Below are 17,216 nucleotides of genomic sequence, written 5' to 3'. Positions count from 1 at the left end.
GATTATAGAGGGTCGCCTTCTTGTATCCTCATATGGTGGGTAGCAGGAGAAAAGGAGAGAATAAAGCAAACTCTCTGGTGTCTCTTCTTGTAAGAGCACTAATCCCACCATGAGGGCCCCACCCTCATGACTTTATCTAAACCTAATTACCTCTCCAAAAGCCCTATTTCCAAATACCATCATATTAGGGGTTAGGACTTCAACATATGCATTTTGGGGACACAATTCAGTCCATAGCACCTATTAAATCAACCACCCAAGAATACTAGGTATTTTCCAATTTGGAATTTACAACCAATAATTATTACAATGGCTAGTTGTTGAGAATGAAATGAATTATTAGTCTATATTAGTTTATTTAAGTTTTCTACAGCTTTTGAAATTGTTTTCAATATACAAACAAGCCAGTGAATCCTCACTTATAAAATAACCATTGAACACATGATAGTACAAAGATGGCTTAAAAACTGACTCATTATTTTATGACCAAATCAATTTCAATAATAACAAATTTTCTTAAACATATTTAATCATGTAGCTTCTGGAAGATGGGTTAAATGATGAAAAAATGGGCGACCATGAACACACCCTTTAATTTCATTTCCAAATTGGTGCTTCATTCTGTAGATAATGTCTTGGACATCCTCTTTTGATAAGTACATGGGTAACTGTCTAGATAGACGCACCGCTTCTCCCTGTGAAGAGAAAGCCATACATTTTACCATGATATATCTTGAAGCAGAAAACATGTTATTCTTGGCAAGAAGTAAGACAGAAAATTGATTACATTCTTTTTATTAGTCACTCACTCAACAAATATTAAGCACCAATTATGGTGCTAGTCACTACTGTAGGTTCCAGGAATACAGGGGAGAACAAGATAAACAAGATCCTTGTTCTTGTGAAATTTACATTCTAGTACAGAGAAACAGAAAACAGATAAAAAGACAAAGAAAATTTCAGTGACTAATAATGCACAAAATTAAACTGGACAACATGCTAGAGAGTGATTGTGTGGTTAGGAAAAGCTCCCTTGAGGTGACATTTAAGTTTCCATTTAAATAAGGCACCATGATGCAAAGATCATGGGGAAACAAAAGCATTTCAGGCAGAGGGAATGTAAGGAATCAAATGGTCAGTGTGGGTGCAGCACAGTCACTAAAGGGGAGAGGAACAACAAAGAGAATTAGGCAGGGGTCATATCACCCTTTAGGACAGAGGGAGCAATTTGAAGTTTAATCTGAATGCACAGGAAGTAACCAGAGGGTTTTTAAGGGAGACCCTGACATCTGTTTCACATTGTAAAAGAATCAATCTGGCTGCCGAGTGAAGTATGGTTTGAGGCAGGTCAAGAAGAGAAGCAGGGAGTCTTGCAGGCCATCACTGCAGTCCTAGTTGAGAGTTTTTGACTTGGCCAATAGTAGTGGAGATGGGGGGAGATATAAGACTCCTGACATGAGTCAAAACTTGCTGATAGACTGGTTACGAGGGACACAGAATCAAGGATAACATCCACATTTTTGGTATGGTAATGCTGTTTTCTGAGATGGGGAAGACAGAGTTTGGGAGTAAAATAGTATTAGCAAAGCTGGCTTCTTTTAGGATATTTTAAAAGAACTGTACTTTAAAGATCTTGAATCCTAACATTATTCTCTGTAACCACACCCCCCTCCCATTCTCTTTCCAACCATCCTACTTCTTTATTCTAACTAAATCTATTCTTATTCTTCACTTTGACCTTTAATCTCCTCTCTCTCCTTATTCTCCTGGCCCACCAGTACCCTTCTGTCATCTTCCCCTACCTAAGGTAGGAATAGTGAGTGAGACATTAAGGATACTATTTCTAGCTTCCTGCATTCCTCTTAGATTCCCACTAGAATCTAAGGGCAGATTGGTACTAGAATCCAATTCACCTTTATATCCCTCTGGGAGCTAATACAGTTTCTTGCGTGTATTATGTGTTCAAATATTCTCACGCACCTTCTTGTTCTTCCTCCATATCTGTCTTGCTAATCTTACCCTTGGATAAATTCTACCAAGCTCAGTTTTGGAGAATTACAAAAATGTTCTGGCTGGATCCAATACCAGTGTTAGGTCTTATGAGTCCTTAAGGCCATTTGAACATCTTATTCTTCTATAGTCAACCTTCTCTTACAGGACCTACAGCTCTTATTTTCAGAACTTTTCCACTATACTCAATTTGCCACTGCCTCCTCAGCCTCTTCCCTTTAGCAGATAACCTCTCCTACTCCCTTACCACATGTATCATACATGACTTCTCTCAAGTTTACCTCAAAATATTTTTACTTTTACTTTCCCTATTCTCTTCTACTCTTGATTGAAAGAATGGTTTCCCTTTTCTAAAGCTTGTATCATTATCCCATTTTCCTTCTTGCCTCTTTTGGAACATCTGTTCTCCAATCATTTATTGTCAATCTTTTCCACCAAATTCAATACAAACATGCTAATCTCTTTTCCCCCTTTCACCACCAGGTGACTTGCTGCCTACACTTTTCCGCTCTCTGACCACTGGCAAATGTCTTCATCTTTTCTACTTTTCCATTACAGCTCTTTTCAAGGTTATTACTGCCATCTAGCAGCCACATCTGATGGTCTTCTAGCAACTATTACCCTATAGAGGACATGATACTACTTATTTTTAAATTTCTTTCCTCCTCTGACTTTTACATCCACCTCTCTCTTGGTTCTTCTTTTACTCTATCTTTATCTCTGGTTCATCTTATTCACTTCGACATTAAATGGAAGCATTCCTGTGGTTCTGATAGAAGTTCTTTTTTCCTAGACTATCTTCCTTAATCATATCCACTACTGCCTTAATGTAATGAGAGGCATATTATCAGTAAAAATATTTCTATCTAATCCCAACCACTTTTTTCTCTGTTATTTCTGAAATCTGATTTCTTCCTACATGGTTCTTCAATACACAAAACACTACCCACCACTCACTCAACCTTTAAGTTTATACTAGCTCTTTCACAAGAAAAGATTCCTTTGAAGTCCCTAAAAACTATCAGTGTTGAATTGCCCCCCCCACAATAGGCTGGGAAGTTCCACAAGACAAAGCTCTTCAAGGACTCACAGAATGGTGCTGAATACTATCTTCAGAAAGGGTAAAAAGTAGACTTTCCCTGTTGAGGAAGTCTGATCCTCAGAATGTAGTGGGCGTGCCACAATTATAGTCTAAAGAAAAATGGCTCATTTTTTTCAAAGGGAGGAAATAAACTTCATTAAAGTTCAAGTTTGTTTTCAAAATAATACCAGTCAACCTTGAAGGACAGAACCTCAAATATAGAGACAATTACTGTTGTTTTCCCACCATTATCCTATACTTGGACATTTAAAAGTTTGCAATCTTCCTCCATCCTCTATTAGTTTTGAATTTATTTTTTTAACCCACTGTTACATTTCTCATTTGTGGCAGATACTGCTAGAAAGCTAAAATTTCTATTTATTCAATAATCTACATCTTTTACTTTCCTCCCCCTCTTTTGCTCTTGAAGAATCAAGGCTTACAATCACATTACAGTTTTTTTAGACAAGGATTTGATAAAAAGGTAGAGCAATTTTGAATCCTTCTTAAAAAAAAAAACAAAAGAACTTCACTACAAAGTATCTCATGTATAAGGCTCGTCCTCAATATACTCAAGAAATAATGTTATAGTAAGGATCTGTGATAGTGTTTATCACAACCAGTCTATGATGTAAAACTTTTAACGGGTTTTTCTTTTTTAATAGTATTTCCTCTTGCAAACATAATAAACCTTATAGAAATTTTATTATTTTGAAGTGGTTAACTATTTTATTAAAGAACAGTTAAGTAGCTCAAAACCTAGCCAACCTACATAATCTAATAATGCATACCTCTAAATAACTTATCACTTTGCGAGGTCTACATTCATAAACTTCCTTGGCATTTTTGTTTAATATAGCATTAAGAATTTCTTTTAAATCCATCACTCCATAGAATGGGAGACAATTAGCCATTCCTTCTATTTCCAAGTAGTTTTCTGCAATAGAAACTCCTAAAAGAAAAAAATAATAAAACCACATATAGATACAGTTAGTTTTGTTTGAATTATATTCCAGAAAATGTCTATTAAAAACAAAATCACTGTTAAAACATTTAGTGAACTTTCATTAGAATTTAATATAGTCAGGACAAACTTTTGTTCCTTAGTTAGAGAATAGTAATTTCCCATAGGACTTCACATTCACATTAAGTCATAAGTGCTCACAGACACCACATGCGCTTTATATCATTTAATTTAATCTCAGTTATTGCTGTTCTGTTCTCTACATTTGTTTAGAACAGTTCTTACTTTGGAAAGAAAATGGAATCCCATGATATTTATTAAAATAAAACTAGTTTAAGTGTTTTAACAATTGCTGCTGTACAAATTCGATCCTACTGGTTTAACATCTAACCTAAAACCCTGAATTATTTCTATGATTATTTTAATTTAACAAATTATAAAAATCCTCACATAGTAACTACTTATTTTTTTCCAGCTTTATTGAGATATAATTGATATATAATACTGTGTAAGTTTAAGGTGTACAAAGTGTTGATCTGATGCACATACACTGCAAAATGACTACCACGATAGTAACTTAATGTATTACTAATTTGAGGAAATGAAATATAATGTTTATTCAAAATATTTTACTAGAATAATGTTTAAAATTGATATATTATGTATTATTTAAACTACCGTAACTAACAATGATTAAAAATAAAACTAAAAACTAGCTACATGTCTGGATATATAATGGGGTAAGATACCGATAACAGCATACATTCTCAAGCATCAAATTTGGCTTTAGAATGTATTTTATGATTTTGGAAAACAGCAGAGATTTGTCTTCTTTGATTAAATCTGTGTAACAGTGTTCTTAATATTGAAGTCCACACAATGTTACCTAGGAGTAAAGAGAATGAGACAGACCAATGTTGGATAAGTGATAGCTATCAATGGATGAATTTAAAGAGAGGAGCGAGGTAGCTTGAATTTCAGACCTTGAGATGTCAATGATCCTATCCCTAACCTGTTTCCAATTACACACTAGTTCCTTGACCTGGCTGGCAGATGCAATGATGGTACACTAAACAGAGCAGGCATCCTAATGTTCTTCCTAGGAAACAAAAACATAAAATTCACTATTGCTGGTTCTATACCTTTTACAGTATGATTAGATTGAAAAGTCTAACGCTAACTACATTTGCCCTGGAAAATTATACATATTTCAGAGAATTACTTGTGGGTATGGGCAAAAGGTATTTGACAGCAGATGGGGAAATTGGGCAGTATTTTAATCTCTGTATTTGCAAAATTCAGATATGGAAAACTCAGAAATATCTGAAACCATATAATAATAAACTTTCAAGAACTTTCCATAAAATTCTGTGAAATGCTTTCCAGTTTTGAGGGAAAATAGTTCAAATGAGTAAGTGACGAATAATTTGACAAGTTTTCACTTCCTAAAATATGGAATTCTTATTGATGCAGAACAAAAAGCTACTCCCATTAACAAGCCAAGTTCTTAGGGTCACATTCAGAATCTTTTCCCTCGAGCCAGAGGGATGTATTCTTCCTCTCTTTCAAATGCCTTATCTTTATCCAAAGATGTTCTGTGACAACTAGCAAACTGTTGATCCAAAGTTAGTCCAATACAACAAAACTCTCAGTAAAAGAAAGAGAAATGGTCTTTAAGAAAACATGACCTATGGGGCCCGCCCCATGGCTGAGTGGTTAAGTTCGAGCGCTCCGCTCCGGCAGCCCAGAGTTTTGCTGGTTCGGATCCTGGGCGCAGACATGGCACTGCTCATCAGGCCACGGTGAGGAGGCATCCCACATGCCACAACTAGAAGGACCCACAACTAAGATATACAACTATGTGCCGGGGGGATTAAAAAAAAAAAATGAACTAAAAATTAATGAAGGAAAAAAAGGCAAAAAAAAAAAATGTGGAGAAAACATGAATTAAAAAAAATTTTTTTTTTTTTGAGGAAGATTAGCCCTGAGCTAACATCTGCCACCAATCCTCCTCTTTTCCTGAGGCAGACTGGTCCTGAGCTAACATCCGTGCCCATCTTCCTCTACTTTATATGTGGGACGCCTACCACAGCAAGGCTTGCCAAGTGGTGCCATGTCCACACCTGGGATCCGAACTGGCGAACCCCAGGCTGCAGAAGTGGAGCATGCGAATTTAAGCACTGCGCCACAGGGCTGGCCCCAAAACATGAATGTTTTTAACTTGATGTTATTGACAAGAGAAATAATGCTGATGATAATCTAAGTAAATTGCAATCAAATCAAGTCAGTTTGTAGATGATTGTCTTATTCATTTTTACATCTTTGGTGCCATGCAAAGTACCTAGTATTCAACAGGACTTAAAAAACACTATAAGCTAAGAGCTGAAAGCATCTGTCAGACAGAATCTTACTGGGTGGCTGAAAAATAAACATGCTCTTGGAACAGAGTAGTTATCCTAACCTTTAAAACAAACTGCTGTGATAACATCTTTCATGAAAAAATGGCACCTGCCACTAGTGCCACATAATTAGAAATACAGATTAAATCAAGAAAAAATATTTTGCTACACATACACACACCCCTTGCTTCACACTTCAAACAAATTAAAAAGATGCCAGGGGCCCTAAGGAAGAAAGATTTCTAGGAGGACTAAAAGAAATGACTACAAGTCAGTTCATGTCAGAGAGGGGGGCTGGAGGACGGCAAGAAAAGAGAATATTTGAACACCTATGATCGCTAAGTACTATATGCTACGCTAACTGATTTATATAAGTATCTTATGTAGTGCTCACAACTGCTTCATGAAGTTGAACTCTAATAGGGAAGCAATATAATAATCTAAAGGCAGATTGCTTGGGTTCAAATCCTGGTTCTACCATTAACTGTGTACCCTTAAGCAAACTTAACTTCTCTTTGCCTCAATTTTTCCATGTATAAAATGGGGACAGTAATAGAACCTACTTCATAGGGCTATTAGGAAGAGTAAATGAATTAATACATTTAATACTTAGAAGAGTGCTCCACACATAATAACTATTCAATAATTACTAAAGTTATTACTGATAAGGAAACACTGAGGCCAACTGACTTTCCCAAGAACACACTGGTTTTAAATGGCAAAGTTAGGATTTGGACTCTCTTCACTCCAAATCTAAATATCCATGATTGAGGTAGAAGGTGAGAAGTTTAGGGTACATATCCTTAAACTGCAAAAGTCAAGTAAAGTTAGTTAAAGTCTGGAACACCACAGCATTTTCTGCACATTTCATGGTTTAGGATACTGCTTTTACTTATTTTCTTTTCATGTGTCAGTAAAACATTCCTTTAAAAATCTTTGGGGCCAGCCCCGTGGCTGAGTGGTTAAGTTCGCATGCTCCACTTCGGCAGCCCCAGGTTCACCAGTTCAGATCCTGGGTGTGGACCTATGCAACGCTCACCAAGACGTGCTGTGGCAGCATCCCACACAGAAGAATTAGAATGACCCACAACTAGAATATACAACTATGTACTGGAGCTTTGGGAGAAAACAAAGTTTGGCTGGTAACAGATGTTAGCTCAGGGCCAATCTTCCTCACCAAAAAGCATACTTAAAAAAAAAAGAGGGGGCAGCCCAGTGGCACAGTGGTTAAGTTCGCATGTTCCACTTCTCGGCGGCCTGGGGTTCGCTGGTTCGGATCCCCAGGTGTGGACATGGCACCGCTTGGCAAAAGCCATGCTGTGCTAGGCGTCCCATGTATAAAATAGAGGAAGATGGGCATGGATGTTAGCTTAGGGCCAGTCTTCCTCAGCAAAAAAAAAAAGAGGAAGATTGGCAGTAGTTAGCTCAGGGATAATCTTCTCCCCCCCAAAAAAGAGAACTCTTCATTATACTATAAACAAACAAAGAAAATCTTCAACACTGTTTTTCTACATTTTGGTCATGAAAAAATTTAGGGACAGGCAGGAGAGGGGACAGTGGAATCACTCTTCATGGTGTCTTTGTGCCCCTTGATACCAGATGAAGGGAAAGTAATAGGAGAAGACCAGCCTAGGAAGCTAGGGCAGAAGGTAGTTGAGTATGGAAATTATGAAAGAACAGAGAAGGGGCCAGCTAAGAATACTAAAGTCTAGCCAGATGGAACTTCTTTCTCCCCACCCAGTGAATTTTCATACTAAGCAAATAGTGTTATCACAGTCTTTTTAGCAAAGCCATGGAAATCAAATCATCCACCCTAGAAACAGTAAGACTGCTGATGTTACACATCTAATTGGCAAAACAAGTAAATGCTTTTAAAAAAGAAAAGGAGATGTCCATTTTGTTGTTAGGCCATTCCAGTATCCTTTTGTTTCATCATCTAAAGGAGTATTTAATAATTTAGTTAAACAAAGCAGGCAGTTTGAATATTGTCACAAAGAATGGCAAAAATTATAACAAAACTACTTGACTAAGTTATGAATATGAAAATTCAAGGCATGAGATGCCAAACTTGCTTTATCAGGCACAGGTGACCTTTCTGAAATATGACTGCTTCTACACAACTGACATTGTACTTTTGATGAGACAAAAATATACCATAATATCTGTATATTATGAAATCCAAATGTAACTCTGGAACAAGACTTATTTTTCCAAGTCAAGAAATATTAAACCACATTATCATACCTGGTATCAATTTTATCTTGAAACCATTTGCTGTAAGACGAGGATCGCACAGGTAAGTTGATCCACTGTATCCTTGATCATTTGCTGTCATTTTATATAAAATCTCTAAATAATGAGATCCATTAAAAAGACTGAAAAAGAAATTATGGCCCTTTTAACTTATTAAGTAGGTAAAATAAGAGGATTTATGGAAAAAACTTAATCCAAAGGACCTTTAAAAAGTGTTATCATCAGTGACAAAAATACAAAGGTGTAAGTAGCCCTGTGAGCAATTTTACTTTTTTACGTTTCTGTTAATATTTTATAGAAGACCTACCACATACAGTGTACAGAAAGGAGGAAGAATAGACATAACAGACAGTTTCTATCTTCTGGAATGTTACAAACCAAATGTGAAATTAAAAAATGTGCTCTCTCTATATAATACAAATGAAAACTTTATTTATAAATAGTGCCATTTTATACCTTTAAGCAGATACAATAATACACAAGTTACTCAAGTGGTCTATCCTATGTGATTGTCAATTGCTAGTCAAGGTTTCTTCAATAATAAAAAGATAAGCATGTATCTTTTCTCCCAGGAACTCCTCAATTTAGTACTTCAGAGCTTGGGAGAGCTTTCTTCAGTTGACTGCAGGCATAGAATGTTTGCCAAAGATGGCATATGAGATGGTTCTGAGTGGTGCAGACCCTAAACAAAATTTTGAGGTAGGCAAAGATTATCTAGGGCACAAATTAACCTTTCATGTTGGTTTTAGGATTGGTCAGGATGCTTCGTAACATGTTACTACAGCAGGGTGTCTTTTGAGGTTGACATGTGAGTGGTTACCATTTCCCCATTCACATATTCAATGAATATTTGAGTGTCTACCATCTGGTAGGTAGTACTGTCTTAGGTATGCAAGTTACTGTTCTATGTTCCAGCACAGGATGACAAGCTGCAGTTCCTTCATTACAATCCTGTACTCCTTGAAAAAGTAAATGAATAGATGATGTCTGCTTATCACCTTGGAAAGGCTGAGGACCCACTTACTGTGAGGGCAGAGAGGAAAGCTTTGGCTATATATTAGATGTGCTCTGTCTGGTCTAACTAATGTTCAGAAAATCAATCTGAGACCCAGTGGTGGTGACGATGATGATGATGTAGTAAAACAATGAATGATGCAGGCTCTACTGTTACTGCCTAGATTGGAATCTTGGATCTGCTGCTTACATATGGGCTGTATTAGCCTTGGTAAGTTACTTAACAGTCTGTATTTCAGTTTCCTCATCTATAAAATGTGGATAATGATAGTACCTACCTTTCATAAGGTTGTTGTAAAGATAAGACCATGAAAGCAAAGGGCTTACTAAAGTTCCTATCATACAGTAAGTGCTCAATCAACATTAGCCATTGTTGTTATTTTACTGAGATCTTACTTTGTATTTCGTAGATATCTAAATTACTTCATTCAGAGATAAGCTACATATCCTGCATTAGAACTCTGGTGAGAAGACAGGTGAAACCCATAATTATCCTGTCCAAGACTTAGTTTTGAAAAACTTGCACTACTAATTGTGACAGTGATGTCACATTTCAGAAGAAAGTGAAAGTTTTGAAATAGGCTTTGCTGCTATCCATGTTCAAATAAGAAAGATTTAGTTTTAGGCTAGTATGGGCCCCAAATAATAGTTTTTACTGTATTTGTTTTTGAATAACAGAACATCACACAAAAAATTTTTTAACTCATAATTTGTACAAGCACAAAAAGATTTTTGAGATCTAAATGAAAGCTTACAAATATCATTTAAAAAGCAATCAAATTTAAAATTTCAGATATGCTCTAGCTCTTTTTTAAATAAAGACAGACAGGGGCTGGCCCAGTGGCACAGTGGTTAAGTTTACATGTTCTGCTTTGGCAGCCCAGGGTTCACTGGTTCAGATCCTGGGTGCAGGCCTACATACTGCTTGTCAAGCCATGCTGCAGCAGGCACCCCACATACAAAGTAGAGGAAGATGGGCACAGGTGTTAGCTCAGGGCCACTCTTCCTCAGGAAAAAGAGAAGGTTGGCAGCAGATGTTAGCTCAGGGCTAATCTTCCTCAAAATAAATAAAAAAAGGAATGAAAAAAGAAAGAGACTGGGCCAGTCCTATGGCCTTGTGGTTAAGTTCACGTAGCACTACCTATTAAGGAGTCTTACTGGTGGGCAGAATCTAAATTTATTCAATCCTCCTAAGCTAACTTCCATTTAAATATGGGAGAGGGAAAAACAAGTTGAACACCACCACAGGAAGCAGAGACAAAGCAAGACAACAGGACATTCCAGTGAACGAGTGACTCAGTATCAACAATAAGTTAATGGTGTGACATTAGAAGAGATTTAACTGTAATGGCTGGATCTTGTTTAGATACAAATTAAATTTAAAAATTTTAAAACTATAAAAAAGACATTTTGAAACAATGAGGAACAATTCCAAGGAATTATTATTGTATGATGTATGAAAAAGGCATTGTGGTTAGGTAAGAAAATAGCTATCTTTCAGACGGATATACTGAAAGATGCAGGGGCGGGAATTTCTAAGCTACTTTAGCAAAGGAAAGAAAATGTGTGTGTGTGTGTGTATACATAAAAGGACAGATAGAGCAAAAGTGGCAAAATCTTGATGACTGTTGATAAGGACATTCATTGGGTAATTCTATTTTGGTGTATGTTTGAAATGTTAAAGAGTGTGCAATGAAACAGTCATGGTGACCTAACTTCAAAATTACCATAGGGAAGTCACCACTGTACAGGAGAATTGAGCTTGATATTTATTAATTGCTGAAGCTATGCAGAACATTCTAAAATTATTTATCTAAAAGCAGTTAATCCCACTGAAGATTAAAAATCAAGTTTTAAAAAGACTTCTTTAAATAAATACCACTTTTCCCTACTAGGAAATACTTTCAACTTTTTACCTTCAATTTCTAATCTAGTATGGATTAATAAATGTTTTTAGAATAAAAAAATCATATTACTTCACCATACCTCTCTGTTAATACAATTGGCTTTTCCAGGGGCTCTGCAGGAAGTTTATGATTCTCAAGAAGTCTTTTAAACAGCAGGGCTTCTTCCACTCTATATGGATTTAGTAACATCACCTCTGTTTTGGATGTAATTAGCCACCCATCAGGAAACTTGAGATTGTGGATCAAGCAAAGTTCGTCCTTTTCTTCTAAGTCAAATTTATGTTTCTCAAAATTTTTCTGTAAGTTTTCCATAGAAAAGGGGATCTGAACTACTTTAATGTTTTGGTCCCTTTTTTTTTCAATTTGGGACTGAAAGAGCTCATCAAGTTTTGGCTGAATTAACGAAGTTTTTAATTTGTGCTTCTGTGCCAAATTCCATGCACTGGTGGGTTTTATCTTTTTTCTGCCATCTTTTATTGGTGTTTGTGACTCCTGTTCAATGGCTCTCTTGATTTGCTTATTATATCGCTCCAAGTCTTTAGAAGCCTTCTCTTCATATCTATGAAGAGATAAAACAGAACTAATGAAGTGATAATCAGAAATATATTAACCATCTGAAGTAAATTTTATAAAAAATAAAGAGCTGGTACTCCAGGTCCAGTAACGACAAAGGAGATTGTATTGGACTAACCTTCCCATATATTAACTATGATAAAATCTGAACAAACTTAGAAATCAACCATTTGAAATAGGCACTGAAGAACAACCGACAGCAGGCAGAAATTGGCATGGATTCAATCCTTGAAGAGAAAAGATCCACATTTATACATCTTTTACCCAGAGGGCAGTCCCCAGCATTAAGGGGTAGTGAAAAGAACTCACTCAGAAAGCTGCACTCTAAATTAGCCTTAGTCACCAGAACACAGAGCTCCTTGCTTCCAAAACAACTGGAAATTGAGGGAGAAAGTCCCAGAAAATCCCATGTGTGGGAGCCTAGAGGAAAACAACCACTAGAGGCTAAATGAGCTAAACAGAGATTTCAGTGGCTGCCCATTGCAGGGGAAATAAAGTTTGGAGTTTGAACTCCACATAATTAGACGGCTTGGTAAACACTTTGGACTTTCAGTTAAAACTGGAGGAGGACTACATCTTAAGGGTGAGAAAAAAGTTATGGTCTAGAACTAAGGAAGCTGCCCTAGGACTAAGGGCAAACTTTAAACAGTCTTTCCCTAAAGAAGTGTAAAACAAAGGCTCCATAAGTTTAAGGTGATCTGTCAATTATTTAAATGCCTAGTAGAACAAAAACCAATACTTTTCAGGAGAAGATAATAGAATCCAAGAGTTTCTACCCACAATGTCCATTATATAATCAAAAGTTATCACTCAAAACAGGAAAATCTGAGTCATGGTCAAGAGAAAAAGTGGTCAGCAGAAGCCAACCTCAAGATGACTCAGATGTTGGAATGTGCAAAAAAACATTTAAAAATAGGTTTTTATAAATATTTAAGGACTTAAAGGAAAAGATCATAATGAGAGAAGGAGCAATCTCAATAGAGAAGGGAAATTATAAAAAAGAAGCAAATGGAAATCTAGAACTAAAGAATATAATATGTGACATGAAAAATTCACAGTATAGGCTTAACAGCAGATCAGAGATGGCAAAAGAAAGGGTCAGTAAACTTGAAGACAGGTCAATGGAAATTATCCAATCTGAACAACAGAGAGAAAAATGACTGAAGATTGAAAGAACACCTCAGTGAGCTATGGCACAGCAAACAACCAAACACGTATGAAATTGAAGCCCCAGATAAAAAATATAGAAGTGAAGGGAAAAAAACATTTGAAGATATTATGGCTGACACTTAGCCAATTTGGAGAAATGCAACATTTTACAGATCCACAAAGGTCAGGGAACCCCAAGCAGGATAAACGCAAAGAAATCCACAGCTAAGTATATTAGAATCAAACTGCTGAAAACCAAAGATAAAGATAAAATTCTGAAAGCAGTGAGAGAAAAAAAGGACATTACAAAAGAACACCACCACAAATGAATATAACTTCTCATCAGAAGCAATGAAGCAATGTAGAACCAGATGACAGAGAATAACATCTTTTAATTGTCAAAAGAATCCAGAATTCAATTATATCCAGCAAAAATGTCCTTCAAAAATGAAGATGAAATAGACATTTTCAGATAAAAGAAAGCTGAGAATCTGTTGCTAGCATAATTGCATTATTAAGGAATGACACTAGATGGAATCTCAGATCTGTAGGAAGAAATGATGAGCACCAAAAATGGTAATGGTGTAGGTTAATAGGAAAATATGATCTTTTAAAAAATTGTTATTTCTTTGAAAGATAATTGTTTAAATAGAAAAATAATAGCTTTTTAAAGTCAGATATATACTGTATGTAGACATAAAATATATGACACACCAACTGCACAAAGGATGGGATTGTAAGTGGAATTATACTTGCAAAGCTTTTATATTTTATGTCAACTGTACCCTATTAACTCTAAGTAGATTATGAAAATTAAGGATGATAATGTAATCCCCAAAGCAAAAATAATGCAAAGCCAATAAAGGAATTAAAATTAAAAATTAAATTATATTCTTTTAACCCTAAAGAAGGCTGCCTCTTGCCCCCACCCCCAAAAAAGGAGAAAGAGAGGAACAAAACGGAGATGGGAAAAACAGAAAGAAAATGGTAGACCTAAACCTAACCATATCAGTTATTACATTACATGGATTAAATATTCTAACCAAAAGACAGAAATTGTCAGATTGAATTTAAAAGGCAAAATCTAGCTATATGTGTCTCTAAGAGTTACACTTGAAATATAAACACACAGATAGTTTGAAAGTAAAAGAATGGAAAAATACATCATCCAAATGGTAAGCTTAAGAAAGTCAGAGTAGCAATAATAATAAAGTAAATTTCAAAATAAGAAACAATACCACACATAAAGAAGGAAATTTCATAATGACAAAAGGGGCCATTAGGAGGGTGTAACAATTACAAACATGTATGCACCTAATGAGAGAGCTTCAAATTATATGAAGCAAAACTTACAGATCTAAATGTAGAAATAAATCCAGAATCATAGTTGCAGACTTTAATAACCCTCCCTCAGTAACTGACAGAACTAGACCAAAAAATAAAAATCAGTAAAGCTTTAGAAGATTTTAGCGATACTATCAACTACTTTGACTCAACTGACATTTTAGAACACTACTACATCTAACAACTGCAGAATTCAGATTCTTTTTAGATGTACATGGAACATTCATCAAGACAGACCATATGCCAGACTCAATTCTCAATAAATTTCAGAAGACTGGAATCTAACACGGTATTTTGCCTGTCCATGACAAAATTAATTAGAAATTGACAACAATAAAGTATCTGTAAAAACCCCAAATATTTGAAAACTAAATAACACAGGTTTATTCACAATAGTCCCAAACTGGAAACAACCCAAATGTCCATCAACTGGAGACTGAATGAACAAACTGAGGTATATTTATACAATTGAGTATTACTCATTGATTAAAAAGAATGAACTATACAGATACACTCAACAAACATGGAAGAAAATCACAAAAATATTTTGTTGAAGAAACTAGACATAAAAGGCATAAGTATCATATGATTTTATAGATATGAAGTCCAAGAATTGGCAAAATCAAGCTAGTGTGATGGAAATCAAAATAGTGGCTGTGTATGGAGATTGGCTGGTAGATGGCATAAGCGAGCTTGCCAGGGTGATGGAAATGTTCTACATTTTGGGGGAGATGGTAGTTATATGGGTGTAAACATATGAAAATGCACTGAACTATATATATGGTTAAGACCTCTGCATTTCACAGTAGCTAAATTTTACCCTATTCTAAAAACCATTTTAAAAACTAATTTCAAAAACCATTTTAAAAACCTATTTTAAGAAAGTGTTGAAGGCACAGGCACTAAAAAAAAAATTATAAAGAAATAATTCAATAAAATAAAGAGTCAATTCCAGATCTGAAGAGATCCTTATACATTTGCTGGAACATCAACATGGAATAAACAATTCCCTGAGTACTACAAAAGAAAATTTACATACATTAGTACTCCACTTACTAATTAGATACAAGTACAATTAAAATCACTATAACATGCAAAATAAAAATTATATAATTAAACTTATAATGGTTTCATAGCTAAATGTTAATTTTTTCAGTTGCTATTTCTTTCGAGTCATCAAAGAAAAAATAAATTCAAATAAACTGAACATATCCAAACCATCTAATTCAATTCAATTTCAAAGGAACAAGATAATGGATGTTTTAAAATTATACTGGGTAAAAGTTGAAGTCTTTTCTTTTTGGTTAATAATAGGAGTAATGGGGCCGGCTGAATGGTGCAGCTGTTAAGTTCACACGTTCCGCTTCAGCGGCCCAGGGTTCGCGGGTTCGGACATGGCACCGCTTGGCAAGCCATGCTGTGGTAGGCGTCCCACATATAAAGTAGAGGAAGATGGACACGGATGTTAGCTCAGGGCCAGTCTTCCTCAGCAAAAAGAGGAGGATTGGCAGCAGATGTTAGCTCAGGGCTAATCTTCCTCAAAACAAAAAACAAAATAATAATAATAACAGCAGTAAAATGAAACTTCTAGGGCCAAAGACAGTCCAGCATAGTATTTATATCAACTCTTTTCTAAAAAATTGAGATGCCTAGGTCTTCCCCTCTGAGTTTCTAATTCTCCAGGCCTAGGTCCAGGTTGGGCAGTATTGTTTTTAAAGAGCTCCATGGGTGATTCTAATGTAGACCCAGAATTGAAAACTATTATGTGCTCAGCAAAGTGTAGTGGTTAAGAGCACAGACCCTGGAGAGACTGACTGGCCTGGTCCTGCCACTTAGTAGCTCTGTAAACCTTCATACATTATTTAATTTTTCTGTGCCTCATATGCTCATCTGTAATATATGGATAGTCTATATCTATTTCATAGTTTTGATGCGAGGAAGAAAATGAGCTAAAATGCATCAAGTACTTAGAATAGTGCTTGGCACATAGTAAAATAGTGATAAATGTGTGCTATCACTATTTTCAATAGTGAAACATATCTTAAAATGAATGGGGCACACGATTGACTAAGGGTTGATAATTATTCAAGCAATCTTGTTAAATTCTTTTAAATGCAGTTTTAAATTTGAGACGAGAGAATTACTATTATTTCTAGTCTTAAACTCAAGAAACTGGTTGACTTCTCTTGTAGGTAATACACATATAACATTGTTAAGGAGAAATTTGAATAGATGTGTTAGGAAATAAAAATGATATTGTTTGGAGAACTGTATTAAAGATTAAAAGTGAGACTCAGAGACGAGAGATCATTGCATGTAGTTTGTACTCAGTACATGCTTGTTGAATAAAGAAATGTTTCTTGAATGAGAATGTAAAAAAGACCTTGTTTCATTGTAAAGTAGATGAAAAATGCCTCTTTTGGTTACTTATAGCATATTCATAATTTTTTACATTATTTTCTCCCATTTCTACTTAGAATCTGGACTTCTGGATTAACTATATAAAACACATGATTTTCAAT

General features: G+C 35.5%; 1 protein-coding gene across 20 annotated transcripts in view; it reads right to left on the bottom strand.

Moving 5' to 3' along the window:
• Window positions 1–320: 320 nt before the first annotated feature.
• PMS1 (PMS1 homolog 1, mismatch repair system component) overlaps window positions 321–17,216 on the bottom strand; it is a 96,836-nt gene continuing 79,940 nt past the window's right edge. For 12 of the 20 annotated variants that reach the window (XM_023622196.2, XM_023622190.2, XM_005601635.4 and 9 more), the window contains 4 exons: window positions 11,708–12,187; window positions 8,699–8,829; window positions 3,883–4,043; window positions 321–695 (listed from right to left, as the gene is read on the bottom strand). In XM_023622196.2, coding sequence (XP_023477964.2) covers window positions 531–695; window positions 3,883–4,043; window positions 8,699–8,829; window positions 11,708–12,187 — 937 coding nt within the window. In that variant the 3' untranslated portion in view covers window positions 321–530. The remainder of the gene's footprint in view (window positions 696–3,882; window positions 4,044–8,698; window positions 8,830–11,707; window positions 12,188–17,216) is intronic. The other 8 variants (XM_023622201.2, XM_070241420.1, XM_070241417.1 and 5 more) reach the window with 1 other exon arrangement.

Source organism: Equus caballus, chromosome 18 (assembly GCF_041296265.1).
Source record: "Equus caballus isolate H_3958 breed thoroughbred chromosome 18, TB-T2T, whole genome shotgun sequence".
Classification (NCBI taxonomy): Eukaryota; Metazoa; Chordata; class Mammalia; order Perissodactyla; family Equidae; genus Equus; species Equus caballus.
This window is presented reverse-complemented; position numbering and strand designations above follow the sequence as displayed.